The 23988-nt window shown below is 32.0% G+C and overlaps 1 protein-coding gene and 2 pseudogenes across 1 annotated transcript; 1 reads left to right on the forward strand and 2 right to left on the reverse strand.

Annotated features, from left to right (window-relative positions):
• Positions 1-4592: 4592 nt before the first annotated feature.
• On the reverse strand, positions 4593-7211 carry LOC124833354 (protein ACCELERATED CELL DEATH 6-like; annotated as a pseudogene).
• A 7403-nt stretch (positions 7212-14614) lies between these two features.
• LOC124833352 (protein ACCELERATED CELL DEATH 6-like) lies at positions 14615-21789 on the reverse strand. Its single transcript, XM_088100767.1, has 3 exons — positions 20982-21789; positions 15624-16177; positions 14615-15312 (listed from the first exon to the last, which is right to left on the reverse strand). Exons 1-3 carry the CDS (start codon positions 21757-21759, stop codon positions 14662-14664), a joined length of 1983 nt encoding a protein of 660 aa, XP_087956893.1. The 5' UTR covers positions 21760-21789; the 3' UTR covers positions 14615-14661.
• On the forward strand, positions 19827-20353 carry LOC124833351 (1-aminocyclopropane-1-carboxylate oxidase 3 pseudogene; annotated as a pseudogene).
• Positions 21790-23988: the final 2199 nt, after the last annotated feature.

Here is a 23988-nt window from a genome sequence, read left to right on the forward strand (position 1 = left end):
TTCCAAAATCATCTTTTCCTTCATTTTGTTTTAGCCATTGCTTTATGTAGTGCAACAAAACAAAGTGATGTTTTTGTTATGAAGAAAAATCAAAATGATTACCTTTTGATGATGAAGAGTTCAAAATCATGCATACTTTCTTTTCTTTTCCAACATCTTCTTTAAAAGGTTGTTTGGTTAACAATTCTTCTTTCTTATTTTTTTTCTTTTTCAATTTTGATCTTTATTTTTATCTCATCCTCTCTGAGGTGTGAGAGGAACTATAATTATTTTGCATCCCTTATGAAAGAAAATTATTTTATTGGTGTAGCCATCATGGATGGATCTATTAACAATGTCACACAAAAAATTTTCATCATAATTGTCTATAGAAATGGGTATACTAACTTCGTTTTGGACTATTATACGACATCATCCTTATTCCACTCAACTTTGTAAGGCTTTGGATGAAGTGTAATAGTCAAACCTAACTTTTCCACCAAACTTGAACTACAACAATTACAACTATCGTCACTATTAATAATAACATAACAAATGTGATAAAAAAATCATTACATGTTGTGCGGAAGAGATTCTCTCGTTGTGATTGTTTTAATTCATTTGGTTAGTTTCTAAGAAGACTGCAAACCAATAACAATGCACCTTCACAAGGAAGAATTTCCTCTATAGAATCTAAAACTTCTTCTTCACTAGATGAACAATGAGAGTCATCCAGGCTTCTAGTGTTTTGATCTTTCAAAACCATTATTCTTTTATGAGGACATTCAGAAGAAATGTGCCATCTTCCATAACACTTGAAGCATTGGACACTTCTTGTTCTAGTTTCTTTTGACTTTTCGTCTTCTTTATTTTTATCTTATGACCCTTCATATTTATTTTTGGAGGGATAGCCCTGCCTTTTGCACACAAAATAGTAGAACTTGTCACAATGAAAGAAGAACAATAGGTCAAGTTCAAAATTGTTATCAATACTCTCAATGCCCTTATGAACCAACTTTTCTCCAAACTTGCCCAACCACCACAACCTCCACTACCGCCATCACCTACTAGTGGTCCATGATGTTCTATTTTCAACCCTTTTAATAAGGGGGAGAACATTAGATGCTAAAATATTTTTGGTAGGAAATAATTATAAGGAGGGGATAACTTATTCAAGGGAAGAAATTTTTTTGTGGACACACATTGTTTTTTTTAATATACTCTGATACCTTATTCTTTTTCTACTCTGATATATGATAATTATGCTCAATGTTTTCACCACTCTGATACCTTAATCATTTTATGATTACTCTGATACCTTAATCATTTTATGATTACTCTAACCCCTTAGTCATCTTATGACTCATTACTCAAAACACTTTAATATTGTTTCTTACATGCTCTGATATAATTTGTTATGAATACTCTAATATATTGCATATATTGATTTATGACTTATGAAAGTCATTTTTCAATCATTTATATAATGTTCAAATAACTCTAAAATTGACTTACTTGCTATGATTTCATTCATACATACTATGATACTTTATGTGCTATGATACTATGAATTAATTCTTTGATAAACCATGAGCAATGATTGATTTTGAATAAATGTTGAGTACTATGAATATAAAGTTCTGATATATATAATTCAATACTTTGATATCTTTATGATCTAATGCTATGTAAAGAAATCTAGATAACTATCTTTGTCTTGATACACATGAAAAATATTTTTAAAAAAGATAGCTAAAACAACTAGCATGATAGAATTGAATGAATTTATATTTGAACAACTTTATCACGTCTAGCAAAATCTTTGATAGCAAAATCTTTGATAGCAAAATCTCTTATACTTTTTGTCTTAGCATAAGTATTTATTAAACATAAAAAAAGGGGAGATTGTTAAGACAATATCGTCTAAACGCTACAAGTTAAGACAAGGTCGTCTAAACAAACCTAGTTTTGAAGTTTAACACAACATTTGAAATAAATAGTGTTTAACAGAGTGAACCGTCTAGGATATTAAACGCAAAACGCTAAACACTATATATTAAAAGTATCCTAAATGATATAATTTACTCAAACATATAATGCCTAAACGATAATACTTGTATAATGCGAAAACGACTAAAATCATTTAAAACTTTATTGCATGTACGCCGTAGTACTTTACTGTCTTTTGTGTTGTACTCTCTTTTTCTGTGTAGATAGTATCAGTACAATACCTTTACTAAAAAGCCTACATCAGAATTAGAAGGATGTTTAGAGATATGAAGATATTCTAGGAATGTTTCCTTCATTATCTCTATCAGTCTCTTCCCAACACATCAGAATTGTCTCTGCAAGATGCTACATAGCTTCTAATCTAGTACAAAAGGCTACATCCCTATGTGAAAGCCAAAAGCTCTGAGTAACATATATTTTTCAAAGAAGCCTATATAAAGAGGATTTCACGAAATAACCAAGAATTATCTGTGCATACTATCTCTTGCTATTGTTTTCTTAAGCTTGCATAATCTAACGCTTGTTCTTTGAAAAATAAAAGTCACTTTACTAGTTTTCGTAATATCTTTGTATTGATTTTAAATCCTCTCTACGAGAGTTACATTTTCTATTCTTGTAATCTTGAAAACACTTTGCTATTTTCTTTCAAAAGTGAAGTAAAATACTTGTAAGTTTAACTTAGTGGAGTTAAAATTTTTAGTTAGTTAGACCAGTTCATACCAGGAGTGGTTATAATCGTCCTAACTAGTTGGGTCAGTTGTATACTAGGAACAATTAAACTTATTGTAATCATTTGTGATTAGTGGAACCCCTTAAAAGTGCTTAAGAGAGAACTATACGTAACTTAGTTTGGAGCGAACCAGTATAAAAGTAAGTGTACCTTATTGCTTTTGGTTTTCAAAGGTTTTTCCTAAATGTTGTTTTAAATATTTAAATGTTTAAGAAATATAGATCGTCTAACTCCTGCAAAAGAGATTAAACATTGTTTTGCGAAAAGATTTAAAACTCTATTTAAGCCTCCCTTTCTAGAGATTTCATCCTCCAACCATCCACATAATTATAGTAATTGCAATTACTCTAATAATGTTAAGCAAAAGACTATAATGAGATATCATAAACTGAACAACAAATAATCTTTATGATATTCATTGAAATTTTTTTGACTCAACTGCAAAATAGGTCTACAATAACAAAGATTTTCCAATGTAAATGAAAAAAAAAATAAAAAGAATCCTATCAACATGAATAATAAAAATTTAGTTGTTAGCAACCAAAATATAAAACTTCCAATAATTTCAAAGTCTTGGTCAAGCCATTGGTGCCCCTACCAAAATCAAGTTGAAGAAAAAAGAAGACATAAATATAAGATTTGAGAAACCTTAAGTTTTTGTTTTTAGATGAAATTTGGAATTATCTAATCTTGAGTAATTTAATTAATCTTATAAAAGTTTAGAATTTCAATTTGTTTTAAAATTTTCTCAAAAATAATATATTTCATCATTATGGTGTTAGGCCCAATATCAATTTAGTCAATAAGCCTAATGTTGATTTGGTCAACGATTTGATTTGGTCTAAAGAACTTTTAACTTTACATCCTACTATGCTAAGGTTAAGGGGATTATGAGTATTAAACCTAATACTGATTGAGTTAATAAGCTCATTATCGATTGGATCAATGATTGAATTTGATTTAAACAACTTTTAGTTTTACACTCTGTGATACTAAGGCCAAAGAACGATGTGGTGTTATTAGGTTTAGTATTGACTGGATTAATAAGTCCAATGCTGATTGATATGATAAATAAAATGCTAACTTGATTGATAATCATTAGGATAGTTATATATAAAAGACAAATGGTCAAATAAAGAAATATGTTAAAAAGGGAATATTGGAGTAAATAGGATGTTAGGAGAATAATAAAGACGGAAGGGAATTCAAGATGAGGAATGATGAGTATAAAGGGGCTTTGAGAAATGAAAAAAGGCATATTACTTTGAATACTTTTAGGTGCATGGTCTTAGTACTTTTTTTCTAGAACAATCATAAAAATTTTCAATTTAAAAAAAAATTACTCTTAAAATTCTATATTAAAAAATAGTATCAAGTTTTGTTTTAGTATTTTAGATTCAATTGATTAACGATAGAAAAGGAATAACCATCATCTTATGCATAAAGACTTTGACATTAGTTGATAAATTAAAAAAAAAAAATTGCTTCTAACATAATATTGATAGACAATGTAGCATGTTCAAATAACGTACAAATCAAACCAAAATAAGTTTTGAGGTTTAAAGGGAAAAGCCTAAATCCTAAATTAATTTCTTTGTTATTTTTTGTTAAGGGGGAAGGTAGCAAAAGCAATAAATAAAAAAACTAAATTTTAACCAAACAAAACTATATAGAAACCTTCAGCAGTGGGGTAAGATAATGGATTGGGCTGCCATAGGATGAAACATTTTAAAATTATTATTTATGGAACAAAGATTATCCGAATCCATTATACTCTATCATGTCATAACTTCAAATAACATTAATTTTCATAATCAATGTCCATAAAGTTTTGAACATATATAGTTCAATCCACCTGTTACACATGCTCTTTTGATTACACAAACTTCTCGTTGTCCTTGATCGCTTTCTGATAAGAGGAATCCTCTGGCTTATTGTCGTAATGTAGTAATGCAATAAAACTCCTAAGAGGACCTCCCCCAGTAGGATTAAGTAGAAGAAGACTAAATCCAAATTGGCAAATAGGGATCAACAAGAAACTGCATACTGCACTTATAATTACTAAAACCAAACGGAGTGAATCATTATCTATAACTAGACCTAAAAAAGATAAAAATACAATTGGCAATGATAAAAAGGAAATATACACACACAGTGTTGCGAACAACGTTGCCTTACGTGCCAATTCAGAGTCAAAAGTTTGAGCCACCAACATCAGTATACATGCAGCTGTAGAACTAAACATGGCCACTGTATTATGGATGCTGAAAAGCCAGAAACCTGGATCCTGAGCCAGAACAGCCTTCCCTCTTTTTTTTGAATTTGGGTCATCAGAACTGTATAGACCTCCTGGAACACTAAAAAAAGCAGTAAATGTCAGAGTGACAATCAAAGTGGCCGCAACTAAGAATGTGTTGGGATCTTTTAAATGCAAATCCCTTTTGGGTGATTGTTGGCGTTGAAGACGCAACATGTCATTTAACTTCACGGATACGCCAGCTTCGATCAAAACCGAATTGGCTACAAGCTGCACGAATTAGAAAAGTTAAGAAAAAAAAGAGTTTAGAAATTAGCATAAGAAGTTATGCATCATCAACAAGTAAAATTCGAGCTGTGATTTGGTATGTAACGAGAGAATAAAATGAAAATATGCAGCAAATTATAACTCTATTATTCAGACGTATTCATGATGAAACCAAAAGATTAGTTCTCACTCAAGTATCATATAATAGAATTTAATCTATTTTTGTCATTTTTTTATTTTATTTTATCCTCTTTGATACGCACATGGTACTCTATAGCATGACATATGGGGGGTGAAACCCTAGTATATCATTCTTAATCATACCTTTCGAAGAGTCTTCTGAGTATTTAATTCCAATTCAACAATATCTCGAGCTGTTAAATCGCGCTTATTGGTGATATTCACGTTAATCCTCTGGTCTTGTGATATATAATACAGAAGTTTTGGAAATAAATTTATGGAAGCCAAACGCAATGGCGTGTTTCCATCATTATCTCTATGATTTATAGCACACTGATCGATCTTCTGATTCCGCAATAGGTGTTGTACCACTTTAGTTCTTCCATTCTTCGCTGCAATTTGAAGAATATTTTAACCTTTTTGATTGAGTAGAACATAAGGATTAATGGGCAATTCATGTCGAAGGAATTCTTCGACCACCTTAATATGACCCCTTTTGCAAGCTACATGAATGGGAAAATTGCCCTTCTTGTTCCGTTCTAAGAGACTTTGGTTTGATTTTTCTGATAAATTTTGTATACGAAATCCTTCAACATAACCAGTGTAAGCTGCATAATGAAAGGGAGTACCCCCCTCTTCATCTCTCAAAGTAAATTAGCTCCTCTCTTTTCCCTAATATCTCTCTTATTAGATCTAGAATTCAACAAAACAATGTAAATTAATTAAAATCTTGCAAACAATAAGATTAAAAAATATTAAATACATATATTGTACTAACAGTTTTCAAACTATTTAGAAATTAAACATTAAATAATTATGTTTTTTTGGTTTATTAGAATAATATCTCTATTCTATTTCAACCAATTTAAATCGACTTTATTGTATGTAAAAATGTCATAAAAAAGATGACAAAGTTGGTAAGTGTTGAGTCATACAAGGTAAAAATATTTTGAAATGAATAGAAATATTGTTATGCATATTAAGCTAAAACTAAATTTGGTGTGAAGAATGAATACCAGGATTCCTTTCCGAAACACAAACTTTCTCGAATGGTTGATCGGCAGGAAAGGGAATTTGTAACAGCAGATCCAAAATTTTCACATCTGAACTCATGACTGACAAGAACAGTGGCGAAGACCTGGACTTGGTCAGATAATGTGCAACAGGCTCATCTGCATGTAAAATCTCTTCAACCACACCAAAATGGTCACTATAGACAGCTTCATGTAAAGGAGTATTCCCATACTCATTTGTTTCTCTTGTTATCTCCTTATCCTTCAAACCATCGTGTTTTGACTTCTCTATGGCATACTGAGACAGAATAAGCTTGACTATAGAGGAGTTCTTGGACCTCACAGCAACATGAAGTGGAGTATCACCTGTCACATTTCTTCTAGTAAGAAGCTCCGGAAAGTGACAAGAAATCAACTCTGCAATCTGTTCACTCCTAAAATCTGCGGCCACGTGAAGCAGTGAATCACCTGCTCCTGTTACCTGATCAAAAATATCAGACAAAGGCACCTTCCTTGCTGCACATTCTTTCCCCAATACATCAACAAAGTTAACCACATCCCCCTTTTCAACAGCATCATAAAGCTCAAAAATCACAATATTTTTCTCTCCAACAAGTTCCTTATGCGGTAGTGGTGAAGCTGCATCTTCTGCACTTGAGAATTGTGTATTCTTCAGCTCCTCCATCTTCTCCCTGCATCTCTGTTTCCGACTTGCGTCATCTGAGTGGATAGAAATCTGCAAATGATCATAATCCATCATTACGTGCTGCTAAAATCAAAAGCGAAAGCAATAAACTCTGAAAGATGGTAAGTGTATCTCAGCATACGAGAACAAGCAAAGCACAAGAACCTTAGCATATAATATATGCAAGGAAATGACGGAACACGTCTCTGTAAATTATTTTATTATTGAATTAAAATAATTGCTTGGAGCATTTTTCGGTGCATATATCTATATAATAATAATAATCCCTGGTTGACATGAAGTCAAATTTGTAAACCTTTCTAGCCATAAGCTGTAACCCTTTAAATCCTATTATATTTATTTTCTCAAATCATTATCTTAAAAAGAAGAAAAAACTACTTTCTCATTCATCTTAAAAATACCTGACATTTTCTCTAATAATATAATAATATATATTATAAATTTTTATTTAAAAAAATATAAATATAATTAAAACATTATTATTTTTTAGTGTCAAATGAATATGTATTGTCTTTTGTGTGAAAGTAGCATCACTCAAAATTAGCACCACTCTATAAAGAAAAGGAGATCTGGACAATAGTATAATTAAGGATCAAATATGTTTTTAGTTCCTAAACTATCAAATGAATTTGTTTTTAGTCTTTCTTTTAAAGTAAGGTACATTTTAGTCCTTCTATCTAAAAAAAATGTTAATTTTTTATCCTCCCGCTGTTAGTTTTGGAGGACCAAAAATTAAGATTTTTTGAAAGAGGAGGACTAAAATGTACCTTACTTTGAAAGAGGGACTAAAAACAAATTCGCTTGATAGTTTAGGGACTAAAAACATATTTAACCCTATAATTAAAAGTCGCCTCAATTGTCCTAGGCCAAGACTTCGTAAATAGTGTATTTATATATATATATATATATATATATATAATATACTTATAATATTTTTAGTGAATCTCTTCCTTTTAATAAATTTCTTTACGAATAATTTCAAACTTGAAAATGTTATTTTTCTTTAATGTGAATGATTTTTTTTTCACGATGACTATCTTCTAATATAGCACGTTGTCGAGCGTGTTAAATATTCTCTTAACGGATTAGACGTTCGACTTAAAATATAAGCTTTGAAAGAATCAGCTTGCGAGATTCAAAATAATTTCTATTATAGTGTTTGTAAGAACTTCCATTAAAAATAAAGGATCGTTTAACTTGGAAGTTCTTGTACTTTCAAATATAAAACTCAACTGCAGGTTTTACAAGATGATCATTTAGTAAAGAGAAGAGAGAATAACACAAGAGATTTTATACTGGTTCACTCCAACTGAGCTACGTCGAGTCTCCTCCATAGAGGATTTCACTATAATCTTCACACGATTACAAATGAGTATTAGCACCAATATTGGTACTCAACTACCTCGCCGAAATTTCCTTTGAGTATTCGCACCACTCTTGGTACCCAGCTCCCTGTCGAGATTTCCTTGAGTATTCACACCACTCCTAGTACTCAGCACCCTACCGAGATTTCCTTTGAGTATTTGAACCACTCTTGGTACTAGACTACCACGCCTAGATTCCTCAACTCAAAAGAGTTCAGTTGTAAGTGTTTTAATTCTCTTCATAATTGCAATCAAAGATTTCTTACAAGCAGTTTAGACTAAATCTCTCTACGATAGGGTATGAATACTATACAATACAGTCTAAACACTAACAAGTGTTTCTCTCTATGATCTTACAAAAGTAAGAGATTTGACGCTTAAGCTCAAGAGTATTTCTCTTTTCTCTTTTCTTCTCTTTTCTTCAGCTCATATGTAATCTTTTCTTTGAGCTCTTTTCTCTCTTCTTCTCTTTAGGATGGATATGATGTTGTAGCTTTGCGCACTTTGGCTATCCTTTATTCTATCATCCTGATTTTCTTCGTGATAGATCTTCTATTTATAGGCTTTATGAATATTTATCCGTTAGACAACGTTTGTAGTTCGTAGCCTTGATACCTACGTCTTCTCTTTCTTCTTTGTCAGAGCAAACATGTTTTTTTAGTCCTTTACTTGAAGTAGGTTGTACGATCTCTTTAGATTTTGCTTCAAGAGAGGAACATTCCATGATTATCTCTTTTGTCTCTAACGTTTAGATTTGATTTTTGATCTGTAGCACTGTGGATGTGTGTAACATAACTTATCTGCAAAATTAGAGTAAATTGTGCATAAGCATATATGACTTTTCTTATCACTTTTGTTGTTTTTAATGTTAGGCATTTAAAGTCATTTAATGTTTGCTCAGAACAATAAATTGTTTTTTGATTTCCTACCGTTAGATAGCATTTTACAATTAAGCTCTTTTAATTTGAAGAGAGAGAGAGAGAACAATTACACAAAATTGGGAATATTTTGTATTGACTAAACATTTTCTATAAGAGAGTTATTTCCATTTTGTGATCAAACATTTGAAAACCAGGAGTGGTGTAAGAATACTTGGGTCAGAAGTGACGAATAATATCAACTAGGATTGGGTTATACTTAACTAGAAGTGGATAAACTTAGTTTAGACAATTGTCTAGGGATGAATCCTAGGCTAAACTCGAACTAGACATGTTTTCTAAAGGTGCCGAGAGTGGCAGATAATACTCAGCCAAAAGTGAGTTATACTTGGAACCAGGAGTGATGTACGAATACTTGGTCTAGACAATTGTCTAAGGATAAAACTTGGAGAGACTAAACTCAAACTAGATGTGTTGTCTAGGGGACCAGAGTGGTGTAATAATACTTGAAACTAGGAGTGGGTTAAACCCGTTCTAATATTGAAAGATTAATGGAATCTCTTAAGAGTTCTTAAGAGAGAACAGGATGAGAACTGGACAGAGTTCAAGATTGACTGAACCAGTATAAAAATTGTGCCTTATTGTTTTCTTCTTTTGAAAACTATTGTTAAGATTCTTATGCCATCATTTGAAAGAATTTTTATTTACCTATCTCATAAACCCAATGTCTAAATAAAGTTCACTTTTGTATACTCTTAAGCCAGTAGACGCTGCTTTACCAAAATATTTTAAAAACATTATTCACACCCCTCCGTCTTCTAGTGTTTTCTTGTGTACTTCACTCGATTGTTTAATTATATCATAAGTATCCTTTTATAACTTATGGTTAATCTATTTAAATAATATATTAGTTATTATCATCCTAATATATCCTGATCACATGTTTGGTAAGTTTTGATAATCTATTGATATTCTTTGATACTCTGGATTTTGTAACAATTTGCATAGGGCTTAGATTTTGTAACAAAACATTGTCATCATAATTGCCTATAGAAATAGGTATACTAACTTGGTTCTGGACTATTATACCACTATCATCCTTAATCCACCCAACTTTGTAAGGCTTTGGATGAAGTGTATAATAGTCAAACCTAACTTTTCCACCAAACTTGAACTACAACAATTACAACTATCATCACTATTAATAATAACATAACAAATGTGATAAAAAAAAATCATTACATGTTGTGTGGAAGAGATTATCTTATTGTGATTGTTTTAATTCATTTGGTTAGTTTCTAAGAAGACTGCAAACCAATAACAATGCACCTTCACAAGGAAGAATTTCCTCTATAGAATCTAAAACTTCTTTTTCACTAGATGAAGAATGAGAGTCATCCAGGCTTCTAGTGTTTTGATCTTTCAAAACCATTATTCTTTTATGAGAACATTCAGAAGAAATGTGCCATCTTCCATAACGCTTGAAGCACTGGACACTTCTTGTTCTAGTTTCTTTAGACTTTTCGTCTTCTTTATTTTTATCTTATGATCCTTCATATTTATTTTTGGACGGGTAGACCTGCCTCTTGCACACAAAATAGTAGAACTTGCCGCAATGAAATAATAACAAGAGGTCAAGTTCAAAATTATTATCAACACCCTCAATGCCCTTACGAACCAACTTTTCTCCAAACTTGCCCAACCACCACAACCTCCACTACCACCATCACCTACTAGTGGTCCATGATGTTCTATTTTCAACCCTTTTAATAAGGGGGAGAAGATTAGATGCTAAATTTTTTTTGGGAGGAAATAATTCTAAAGAGGAGATAACTTATTCAAGGGGAGAAATTTTTTTATGGACACACATTCATTTTTTTTATATACTCTGATACCTCATTCTTTTTCTGCTATGATATATGATAATTATGCTCAATGTTTTTCACCACTCTAATACCTTAATCATTTTATGATTACTCCGACCCCTTATTCAGCTTATGATTCATTACTCAAACACTTTAATATTGTTTCTTACATGCTGTGATATAATTTGCTATGATATTTTATTACGAATACTTTCTAATATATTGCATATATTGATTTATGACTTATGAAAGTCATTTTTCAATCATTTATATAATGTTCAAATAACTATAAAATTTACGTACTTGCTATGATTTCATTCATACATACTATGATACTTTATGTGCTATGATACTATGAATTAATTCTTTGATAAACCATGAGCTATGATTGATTTTGAATAAATGCTGAGTATTATGAATATAAAGCTTTGATGTATATAATGCAATACTTTGATATCTTTATGATCTAATGATATGTAAAGAAATCTAGATAACTATCTTTGTCTTGATACACATGAAAAATCTTTTTAAAAAAGATAGCTAGAACGACTAGCATGATAGAATTGAATTAATTTATATTTGAACAACTTTATCACGTCTAGAAAAATCTTTGATACCAAAATCTCTTATACCTTTTGTCTTAGCATAAGTATTTATTAAACATAAAAAAGGGGGAGATTGTTAAGACAATATCGTCTAAACGCTACGTGTTAAGACAAGATCGTTTAAACGCTACAAGTTAAGACAAGGTCGTCTAAGCAAACCTAGTTTTGAAGTTTAACAAAGCATCTGAAATAAATAGTGTTTAACAATGTGAACCGTCTAGGATATTAAATACAAAGCGCTAAACGCTATATATTAAAAATATCCTAAATTATATAAATTACTCAAACATATAATGCCTAAACAATAATACTTGTATAATGCGAAAACGACTAAAATCATTTAACACTTTATTGCATGTACGTTGTAGTACTTTATTGTCTTTTGTGTTGTACTCTTTTTTTGTGTGTAGATAGTATCAGTACAATACCTTTATTGAAAAGCCTACATCAGAATTAGAAGAACGTTTAGAGACATGAAGATATTCTAGGAATGTTTCCTTCATTCTCTATATCAGTCTCTTCCCAACACATTAGAATTGTCTCTGCAAGACGCTACATAACTTCTAATCTAGTACAAAAGGCTACATCCCTATGTGAAAGCCAAAAACTCTGAGTAACATATATTTTTCAAAGAAGCCTATATAAAAAGGACTGCATGAAATAATCAAGAATTATCTGTGCATAGTATCTCTTGCTATTGTTTTCTAAAGCTTGCATAGTCTAACACTTGTTCCTTGAAAAATAAAAGTCACTTTACTAGTTTTTGTAATCTCTTTGTATTGATTTTAAATCCTCTCTACGAGAGTTACATTTTCTATTCTTGTAATCTTGAAAACACTTTGCTATTTTCTTTCAAAAGTGAAGTAAAATACTTGTAAGTTTAACTACTGAGTGGAGTTAAACTTTTTAGTTAGTTAGACCAGTTCATACTAGAAGTGGTTATAATCGTCCTAACTAGTTAGGTCAGTTGTATACTAGAAGCGATTAAACTCATTTTAATTCTTTGTGATTAGTGGAACCCCTTAAAAGTACTTAAGAGAGAACTATACGTAGCTTAGTTTGGAGCGAACCAGTATAAAAATATGTGTACCTTATTACTTTTGGTTTTCAAAGGTTTTCCCTAAATGTTGTTTTAAATATTTAAGTGTTTAAGAAATATAGATCGTCTAACTCCTGCAAAAGAGATTAAACATTGTTTTGCGAAAATATTTAAAACTCTATTCAAGCCTCCCTTTCTAGATATTTCCTGTGTTACACTTTGCAACTACTCTAATAATTTTAAGCAAAATACTGTAATGAGATATCATAAATTGAACAACAAATAATCTTTATGATATTCGTTGAAATTTTTTTGACTAAGTGAAAAAGAGGTCTATACAATAACAAAGATTTTCCAATGTAAATGAAAAAATAAATAAAAAGAATCCTATCAACATGAATAATAAAATTTAGTTGTTAGCAATCAAAATATAAAACTTCCAACAATTTCAAAGTCTTGGTCAAGCCATTGGTGCCCCTACCAAAATCAAGTTGAAGAAAAAAAAAAGACATAAATATAAGAATATGAGAAACCTTAAACTTTTGTTTTTAGATGAAATTTAGAATTATCTAATCTTGAGTAATTTAATTAATCTTATAAAAGTTTAGAATTTCAATTTGTTTTAAAGTTTTCTACACAAATAATATATTTCATCATTATGGTGTTAGGCCCAATATCAATTTAGTCAATTAGTCTCATGTTGATTAGGTCAATAATTGGATTTGGTCTAAAGAACTTTTAACTTTACATTCTACTATAGTAAGGTTAAGAGGGTTATGAGTATTAAGCCTAATACTGATTCAAGGAATCGGGTATTAGGTTCAATATTGATTGGATTAATAAGTACAATGTTGATTGATATGATAGATAAAACGCTAACTTAATTGATAATTATTAGGATAGTTATACATAGAAGACAAATGGTCAAATAAATAAAGATGTTAAAGAGGGAATATTGGAGTAAATAGGTTGTTTTGAGAATAATAAAGACGGAATGGAATTCAAGAGGTCGAGGAATGATGAGTATAAAGGGACTTTGGGAAATGAAAAAAGGCATATTACTTTGAATACTTTTAGGTGTATGGTCTTAGTAATTTTTTGCTAGAACAATCATAAAAAACTTCAGTTTTTAAAAAATTAAATTACTCTTAAAATTCTATATTCAAAAATAGTATCAAGTTTTCTTTTAGTATTTTAGATTCAATTGATTAACGATAGCAAAGGAATAACCATCATCTTATGCATAAATACTTTGATAGTAGTTGATAAATTAAAAAAAAAATGCTTCTAACATAATATTGATTCACAATGTAGCATGCTCAAATAACGTGCAAATCAAACCAAAAAACGTTTTGAGGGTAAAAGGAAAAAGCCTAAATCCTAAATTAATTTCTTTGTTCTTTTTTGTTAAGGGGGGAGGTAGCCAAAGCAATAAATAAACAAACTAAACTTTAACCAAACAAAAATATCTAAAATAGAAACCTTCAGCAGTGAGGTATTGCTCCATAAGAAGAAAAGCTCAGAAGATGATCGATAGTGGCTGACCAGCTTTTAACAAGAAGATAATGGATTAGGCTGCCATAGCATGAAACATTTTAAAATTATTTATGGAACAACAATCTTATATTCTTTAAACTAGAGCAAAGATTATCCGAATCCATTATACTCTATCATGTCATAACTTCAAATAACATTAATCTTCATAATCAATGTCCATAAAGTTTTTAACATATATAGTTCAATCCACCTGTTACACATGCTCTTTTGATTACACAAACTTCTCGTTGTCCTTGATCACTTTCTGATAAGAGGAATCCTCTGGCTTATTGTCGTAATGTAGTAATGCAATAAAACTCCTAAGAGCATGTCCCCCAATAGGCTGAAGTAGAAGAAGACTAAATCCAAATACGCAAATAGGGATCAACAATAAACTGCATACTAGACCTATAATAACTAAAATCGATCGGAGTGAATAATTATCTAGAACTAGACTTAAAGCAACCAAAAATACAGTTGGCAATACTGAAAAGGAATTATACAAACACACTGTTGCGATCAAAGTTGCCTTACGTGCCAATTCAGAGTCAAAAGTTTGAGCCACCAACATCAGTATACATGCAGCTGTAGAACTAAACATGGCTATTGTATTATAGATGCTGAAAATCCAGAAACCTGGTTTATGATCCAGAACAGCCATCCCTGTTTTTTTTGAATTTGGGTCATCAGAACTGTATAGACCTCCTGGAACACTAAAAAAAGCTGTAAATGTAAGAGTGAGAATCAAAGTGGCCACAACTAAGAATGTGTTGGGATCTTTTAAAAGCAAATCCCTTTTGGGTGATTGTTGGCGTTGAAGACGCAACATGGAATTTAACTTCAAGGATACGCCAGCTTCGATCAAAGCCGAATTGGCTAGAAGCTGCACGAATTAGAAAACTTTACAGAAAAAAGAGTGTAGAAATTAGCATAAGTTAAGCATCATCAACAAGTAGAATTCGAGTTGTGATTTGGTATGTAATGAGAGAATAAAATGAAAATATGCAGCAAATTGTAGCTCTATTATTCAGCATATTCATGATGAAACCAAAAGATCAGTTCTTACTCAAATATCATATAGTAGAATTTAATCTATTTTGTCATTTTTTATTTGATTTTATCCTCTTTGATCCACACATGGTACTCTATTGCATGACATGGGGTGAAACCCTAGTATATCATTCTTAATCATACCTTTCGAACAGTCTTCTGAGTATTAAATTCCAATTGAACAATATCTCGAGCTGTTAAATCGTGGTTATTGGTGATATTCACGTTAATCCTCTTGTCTTGTGCTATAAAATACAGAACTTTTGGAAATAAATTTATGGAAGCCAAATGCAATGGCGTGTTTCCATCATTATCTCTATGATTTATAGCACACTGATCGATCTTCTGATTTTGCAATAGGTGTTGCACCACTTCAGTTTTTCCATTCTTCGCTGCAGTATGAAGAATATTTTGACCTTTTTGATTGAGCAGAACATAAGGATTAATGGGCAATTCATGTCGAAGGAATTCTTCAACCACCCCAAGATGACCCCTTTTGCAAGCAACATGAATGGGAAAATTGCCCTTCTTGTTCCGTTCTAAGAGACTTTGGTTTGATTTCTCTGATAAATTTTGTAACAATATACGAAATCCACCAACATAACCAGTGTAAGCTGCATAATGAAAGGGAGTACCCCCTTCTTCATCTCTCAAGTAAATCAGCTCCTCTCTTTTCCCTAATATCTCTCTTATTAGACCTAGAATTCAACAAAACAATGTAAATTAATTAAGATCTTGCAAACAATAAGATTACAAAAATATAAAATACAATTGTACTAACAGTTTTCAAACTCTTTAGAAATTAAACATTAAATAATTATGTTTTTTTGGTTATTAGAATGATATGAATTCTATTTCAACCCATTTAAATCGAATTTATAACATGTAAAAATGTCAAAAAAAAAGATCACAAAGTTGATAATTAAGTATTGACTCATTCAATAAGTAAATGTATCTTGAAATATATATATATATATATATATATATATATATATATATATATATATATATATATATAATAGGTAGACATTAATTAGGGTTACTAGATTAATATAGTGGTTATAGGATAATAATAAAGAATAAATGATGTCTCAATGGTAGAGTTCATAACTTTGTAGATGAAAAACTAATATGTAAGTTTATAAATTGTAAGTGTTTGGTTGACACATTGTGTAAAAGTCATCATAAGAATATTAAGAAAACTCTAAGAGTTTCACTTTCCTAACAAATTGACATCAAAGTTGAGAGAACCTAATGGTTCAAGTGAGAAAGAGATAGTGAGAGAGATGACCAACCTAACAAAACATTGTGTCACTTCCTTAATTGAAAAGGAAAGTGAACTTTAACAATTGGAGTTTGCAGATGAGAGCCCTTCTTCTATCCCAAGACGTGTGAGATGTTGGTGTAAGTGGTTACACAAAGCCTACGGAAGATGAGAGTAGACAGTAGCCCAAGTTGCTACATTATGAAGATCATGGGTAATGGATCAATAAGACCAATACATATAGTACAAAGTTATTGATGAATTTTTCTTTGAAAAGGTAGTGAATGATAAATCTTCAAGAGAAGCGTGGCAGATTCTTGAGAAAGTTTACAAAGACGATAATTGTGTAAAGCAAGTTAGACTTCAAAATCTTAGAGACGAGTTTGAAAGTTAGGGAATGGAGAGTAGAGAACGATTGATCGAGTATATATCTTGGGTGGAAGTGGTAATGAATCGACTCGAAAGAAATGGAGAGGAGTTGTCTGTCAGCTGAATTGTGGAAAAGATCTTAAGGTCGTTGACAAAGGACTTTGAGAATATTGTATGTGTAACTAAGAAGTCAAAGGACTTGACCATGCACTCGATTGAAGAGCTTGTTGGATCTTTTGAGGCACATGAGCAATAGAGGAGGACGTTGTTTGAGCCACTTGATCAGGTACTTCAGGAAAAACTTGACTTGAAGGGATGTGCTTGGAACACTAGAGGCTAAGGTGTTCTTGAGGGAAAAGGTCATGGACAACGAGGTCATGGCCAAAGTGATTATCATGATGACAAAAAGTAAACCAATCAATAGAACTGGTGTGGTCATGGGAAAGGGGGAGATTGAGTAGGTCGGTTAATTAAGTATAATGTTGAATGCTATGAATTTAGCAAGCATGACCATTATGCGAATGAGTGCCAATCGGTCAAATGTTACTGTTGTGGTAAGACCGATCATATAGAAAAATATTGTTGGGATGAGAGAAAGGAGGGGACAAATCTTCTTACGGAGGAAGTTAATGAACAAATAAGAATTTTGGTCATGGCAAGAAGCCTAGATGTAGAGCTTCTAAGCTTGGGTGATGAGATGTCGAGCTTTGGTGTTAAGCTGTCGAGCTTGGATACCGAGTTATCGAGTAAGAGCCTGAAAATTGGTGATAGAAGCACAAAACAACATTTACATAGTGAGATCTTGGATACGCACAACATAAATGATGGTTCAACAAGTGAATATGTAAATGGAGCAATGATAAGTATACCACTGAATAAAGATGAACCAGTGACATAACTGAGATCACAGATGGATGTTGGTTGCAAAACCAACGACAAATGCACTGATCATAGCATAGCAAGTGATAAATATCGTTCTCTCCCAAGGGACTTGACAACACATGACAACTCTCGTAATTCACAAAGATAACAAAAACAAAATATTTTTTTTGTATTTTTATGAAACAGTTGATTTAAAGGAAATGTAACATAGAGTATTTACAATTGTCAAGATTAGATTTCATCAACTTCATTCTCATGCATTCAAAAATATCTCAATTTCATATTCAAGTCAAAATCAACTCACCAACATACTCAAATCCTATCCCTAACATCTTTGAACCTATGATAACTCATTAAGTTCTAATTCCTTAAATCCTCACCATGTGAGATCATGCATTAATTTCAAGAGTCTAAGATTACTAATGAACTAAGTTCTAATCCTAAATACAAGTATCCATTAGACATTCAATTTCAAGTTTTGATTCTAAAGATATTTCCCAACACCTCAAGAATCAGAAATCATGCATGGGAATAATCCATATCAAGCTCTGAGCATGAAAATCAAATGCTAACTTGAATTAGAAAAACATGTATATATCAACAACACAATTTTACACAAGAATTCAATGTTTTACATCTAATCTCAACAAACAGAAATAACTTTCCATAGTGGAGAACCTAGGGTTTAAAAATTCAAGAGATAGAGAATAAATTAAAACCATAAAGAAGATGAAGGCCATTTTCCAAGACACCTAGCACCTACTCCAAGCTTCAATTGCACCTCTCCTTCGCATTTCCACCTCTAATCTGCAACCCCAAAAGTGGGAAAACCACCATGGATGAATGAGAAAACCAAGGAAGATAGAGAGAGCTACCAAACACTCCAAAAAACCTCCAAGAGTCTCTCCCAAGCACCCTAGGTGTAACTATTCGCATAAAATTAGGAATCCCCAAAAACCCTCAAGAAAACTGATTAAATACCCACTTTCGCGTATCAGGGCTGACAGACCCACCCAATGGCTTCATTCTCGCTCAACGAGACCTAAAAATCGATGCTCCCTGACTTATAACTGGTTGGGCGAGCCATAGTTTCACCAAGCAACTCATATATTACAATGTGGGCTGTCATTGTTGCCCAATGACCAGCCAACTTGTCCAATGAGTTAGCCTATCGCCTAATAGTGACTTTTTGGTTGTGCGAGGGTGGACCATGGCAATATAATGCTACAGGTGGATTTTTCTCTTTATGTTTGCAGCCTTGGGTGCGATTCTAGAGTCCTTGAAGTGGGTATTTGTCAAAAAATAATTTTTTCTTGTCTAATCATGCTTCCTTGAGTTATAGCTTGTTTTCCTACACCAAAATTATTTCCTATTTCCTTATTTCACACACTCAAAGAGATATTAGATGTATAACAAACATTTATTAACTAAAATACAAGAAACATTAAAACACACTAAACTTGGAGACAAAGCAATATAAAAGTTATGAAGGAGTTGATTTATTTATGAAAGTATACACACAAAAACATATAAAATCAACAGTTATCGATGGAGAAAATGATGTTGTTGTTGCTCTATACATTTCTCCTCTTAGGAACCCTAACTTTCACCCAATCGAAAAAATCAAAGAAGGAATTGAAGGAAGTGAAAAAAAGGTTTTCTTTGATATTGAGATCGATGGTAAAGTTGTAAAGACGCTAAGGGTAGAACCAAAGGCCAATAACCAATATCTTCCTCCTTTTGTTATTGTTGATGAGCATGGGAAACCTATTGGTCCAATAGTCAATGGTGATGTTGTTGGTACATTTAATTTCTGAATGGAATGTATGGTAATGATTGTAAAGTCTAAGGATGCATTGGAGGAATTTGTGGAGAAATTGGAGAAACTAGCAAAGGAGTTGCTAGATATGCTTTATGAAAATCTTGGATTGGAGAAGGGGAACTTGAAGAAGGCTTTTTATGGATCAAGAGGTCCTAATTTTGGGACAAAGGTGGCAAATTACCCTACGTATCCAAAGCTAGAAATGGTGAAAGGTCTTCATGCCCATACAAATGCAGGTGAAATAATTCTTCTCTTGTAAGATGATATGGTGAATGGCCTTCAGCTTCTTAAACATGGGCAATGGGTGGATGTGCCTCCCATGCACCATTCCATTGTTTTTAATCTTGGTGACTAAATTGAAGTAATAAGCAATGGGAAATACAAAAGTGTGGAACATTGTATGATTGCCCAAAGTAGTGGAACGAAAATGTCTGAGGCCTTATTATACAAGGCAGTATTGTTGTTATCTACTCTACACCACTATTGTTGGAGAGAGATTCAAAGAGGAAGGGTCGTCATTCTGGATTGGTACGCTAAGGATTACAGTATTTTTCGTTGGAGAAAACATTGATTGTTATAAAGAGAGAGTTTCAAAAGATGAAAATAAAGATAAGAGGAACCCGATTATCAGGAACAAGTCAGTCAAAGCAATAAAGAAAGGAATGTTTTTTTAACAACATTTCTTGACAACTTTTTTACGACCGCTTATGTGACAACTTGTGATTGGTTCGTTTTAAATATACGAACCAATAAAATAGTAACATATAATCCGTTGTCAAAAAATTGTTAAAAAAATTGTTAAAAATCTTGGTCCGGGTTGATGTAGTTGGAAAAATCTGGATGAATGAAAAAATAAACATTTAAGATTAAGAAGGAGTTTTGTTAGGATAAACTTATAGATTTAATTGGATTGTATATTTGTTTAAGAGTTTTTTCGCTTTCCGAGTACAAGGATGAGTAGATTAATGTTGTGGTTATTAGAAAATAATGAAAAATAAATAGTGTCTAAGGCTAAGGCTACATTTATGGCTTTGTAGGTGAAAAATCAATAAGTGAGTCTATAAATTATAAGTGTGTGGTTGATACACTCTAACATACACCACAAGCATATTCAGAAAATTCTAAAAGTAACATTTTCCAAACATTTGGTGTGAAGAACTAATACCAGGATTCCTTTTTCGAATAGCTGCATGGAGTGGAGAGTTTCCAAAACACTGTGGAAGTGGTTGATCAGCAGGGAAGGGAATTGACAACAGAAGATTCAAAATTTTCACATCGGGACTCATGACTGACAAGAACAGTGGTGAAGACCTGGACTTGTTCAGATAATGTACAACAGGCTCATCGGCATGTAAAATCTCTTCAACCACACCAAAATGGCCACTATAGACAGCTTCATGTAAAGGAGTATTCCCATACTCATTTGTTTCTCTTGTTATCTCTTTATCCTTGAAACCATCGTGTTTTGACTTCTGTATGGCATACTGAGACAGAATAAGCTTGACTATAGTGGAGTTCTTGGACCTCACGGCAACATGAAGTGGAGTATCACCTCTCACATTTCTCCTAGTAAGAAGCTCAGGAAAGTGACCAGAAATCAACTCTGCAATCTGTTCACTCCCCAAATCTGCTGCCACGTGAAGCAGTGAATCACCTGCTCCTGTTACCTGATCAAAAATATCAGACAAAGGAACCTTCCTTTTTGCACATTCTTTCCCCAACACATCAACAAAGTTATCCATATCCCCCTTTTCAACAGCATCATAAAGCTCAAAAATCATAATATTTTTCTCCCCAACAAGTTCTTTATGCAGTAGTGGTGAAGCTGCATCTTGTGCACTTGAGAATTGTGTATTCTTCAGCTCCTCCATCTTCTCGCTGCATCTCTGTTTCCGGCTTGCGACATCTGAGTGGATAGAAATCTGCAAACGATCATAATCCATGATTATGTGCTGCTAAAATCAAAAGTGAAAGCAATAAAATCTGAAAAATGGTAGCTACAAGCAGATTTCATAAAGTAAATAACAAATCATCTTTATGATATTTGTTTAGAAAAGTTGTACTCAAGTGAAAAAGACGTCTACAATAACAAAGACTATACGATGTAAATGAAAATATAAAAATAAAAAGTCCTATCAACATGAGTAATAAAAATTTAGTTGATAACAACCAAAATATAAAACTTACTATAATTTGTCTTGGTCAAGCCATCCGCGCTTCGACGAAAATCAAGTTGAAGATAAAAAAAGAGACATAAATTTTATTTTATGAGAAACCTTAACTGACTGATTAGATCAATAAATCCAATGTCAAACAAAATTGATAATTATTAGTTAGTTATATAGAAGATAAATGGTCATATAAAGATAGAATATTAGAGTAAATAGGACGTTTTTGAGGAGAATACAGACAGAAGGAACTAGTTAGGATGATGAATATAAAGGAACTTTGAAAAATGAAAAAAAGTATATTACTTGAATACTTTTAGGTATCTTGTAATTAGTATTTTTTTTTCTAGAACAATCATAAAAAATTTCAATTTTTTTAAAAATAAATTAGTCTTAAAATTCTATATTCAAAATAGTATCAAGTTTTCTTTTAGTATTAAATTGATTAACGATAGCTAATGAATAACCATCTTATGCATAAAGATTTTGATATGCATAAAAGATATTGCTTCTAACGTAATATTGATAAACAATGTAGCATGCAGCTCAAGTAACGTACAAATCAGACCAAAAAAGAAATAGAGGGTAAAAGGGAAAAGCCTAAATCCTAAGTTTATAATTTCTTTGTTCTTTATTGGTTAAGGGGGAAGGTAGCAAAAGCAATGAATAAACAAACTAAATCTTAACCAAAGCTTTAAGTTAGAATAGAAATATTCGTGATGGAAACCATCCAAAGGTTTGGTGAGATTGTTCTAGGAAGCTATAACTTAAATGGGGGTTAAGAGATTGGAAAATGAAGAAGAATTTCAAGGATTTCTACTCTTGTGGAAGATGGTGTTTTCAAACTTGTTCTTCTTTTCTTCTAAGTTTTGTAAAAATGTACATAAATTTTGTGTCTTATATTTTGGTCAAATTATCTTGCCTTTTTTTAGACTTGTTTCCACATCAACGTTTTTCGAAATTCAATTGCATCTACTTCTTTGAGTCTATGTTTTCAACAAAAAAAAAATAAGAATCATCTCATTTAGAACTCCGTAGAGAAAGTTATGAACAATACTACCAACAAAGGTCAAAGCTGACAAGATGTTGTCTTAAACGATCTTTTGGGCTTGGACCTTAATTAGCGCCTAATTGGGCTTGATTTGGGCCTTGAAGAAGCCTTTGAACTTGGAAGGAAGAAAGGACATCCCCCTTTTCAACTTAAGGGAGAGACTCTCATGCCTTGAACTTGGACGTTAGTTAAGAGTTGGTTGAAGGGAGAGGCTCCCATTCATTCCCCCTTGGACAAGGAAGCGTTTAGATTCTTTTCAAGTGCATGTACTTTTCTCATTCTAGGGGGTTCTCCTTCTCCTATAAAAGGAGAGTTCCTCTCTTTGTAATCTTTAGAACTTGAATGATATTAGTGAAACCTTGTCAAAATTGCTAGACTCACTCTTCTAACTTCTTTTGGAATTGTGTCTTTTTTAGACTTCTTCTACCTTTTCCTTCAAGGTTGACCCAACCTCCTTATAGGATGAATCACTTACCCATTCAACAAGCCACTTCATCTCTACTTCTTCATGCTTCCATGCTATCAACATCTTCATGAAGGGATCTTCATCAACTTGGTTGAAAGAGTTTCTATCATTTGGTATCAAGATCAAAGGTTATTTCCTTGGAGGTCTATGAGAGATAAATGGCTTTGATTCTTACCTATATTTTCATTGTATGTCTTTATCAATTTTGTGGTGTCTCATTCAATCCTACCATGTCTTGTGTTGTGTTTGATCCATGTATATGTTCCATGTGTTTTTAAATTTTTATTCAAACTACTTGTTTTTCTTAAATCATCTATGTTTGTGTTCTATGATTTCTATTTTCTATATGAATATGTGCAAAATGTTGTGTCATTTTTCATGGGTATGGGTTATGTTTTGAATCTTTTTCTTTGATTTTATGATTCTAATGTTTTGTCTAAAGTCTTGTTGAATTCAAATCTTCATTACTTCCATGTTTAACCATTTT

The sequence above is a fragment of the Vigna umbellata genome, chromosome 10 (genome assembly GCF_029865625.1).
Source record: "Vigna umbellata cultivar VRB3 chromosome 10, Vumbellata_1.0, whole genome shotgun sequence".
NCBI classification, from domain to species: domain Eukaryota; kingdom Viridiplantae; phylum Streptophyta; class Magnoliopsida; order Fabales; family Fabaceae; genus Vigna; species Vigna umbellata.

Bases quoted from the DNA above. Each gene is read 5' to 3' on its own strand.
- LOC124833352 (XM_088100767.1), bottom strand. From the start codon at position 21,759: ATGGATTATGATCGTTTGCAGATTTCTATCCACTCAGATGTCGCAAGC. The intron at 16,178-20,981 runs GTATTAGTTCTT...GTTGAATTCTAG, and splicing joins TATTCGAAAAAGGAATCCTG to GTCTAATAAGAGAGATATTA. The intron at 15,313-15,623 runs GTATGATTAAGA...TAATTCGTGCAG, and splicing joins CTCAGAAGACTGTTCGAAAG to CTTCTAGCCAATTCGGCTTT.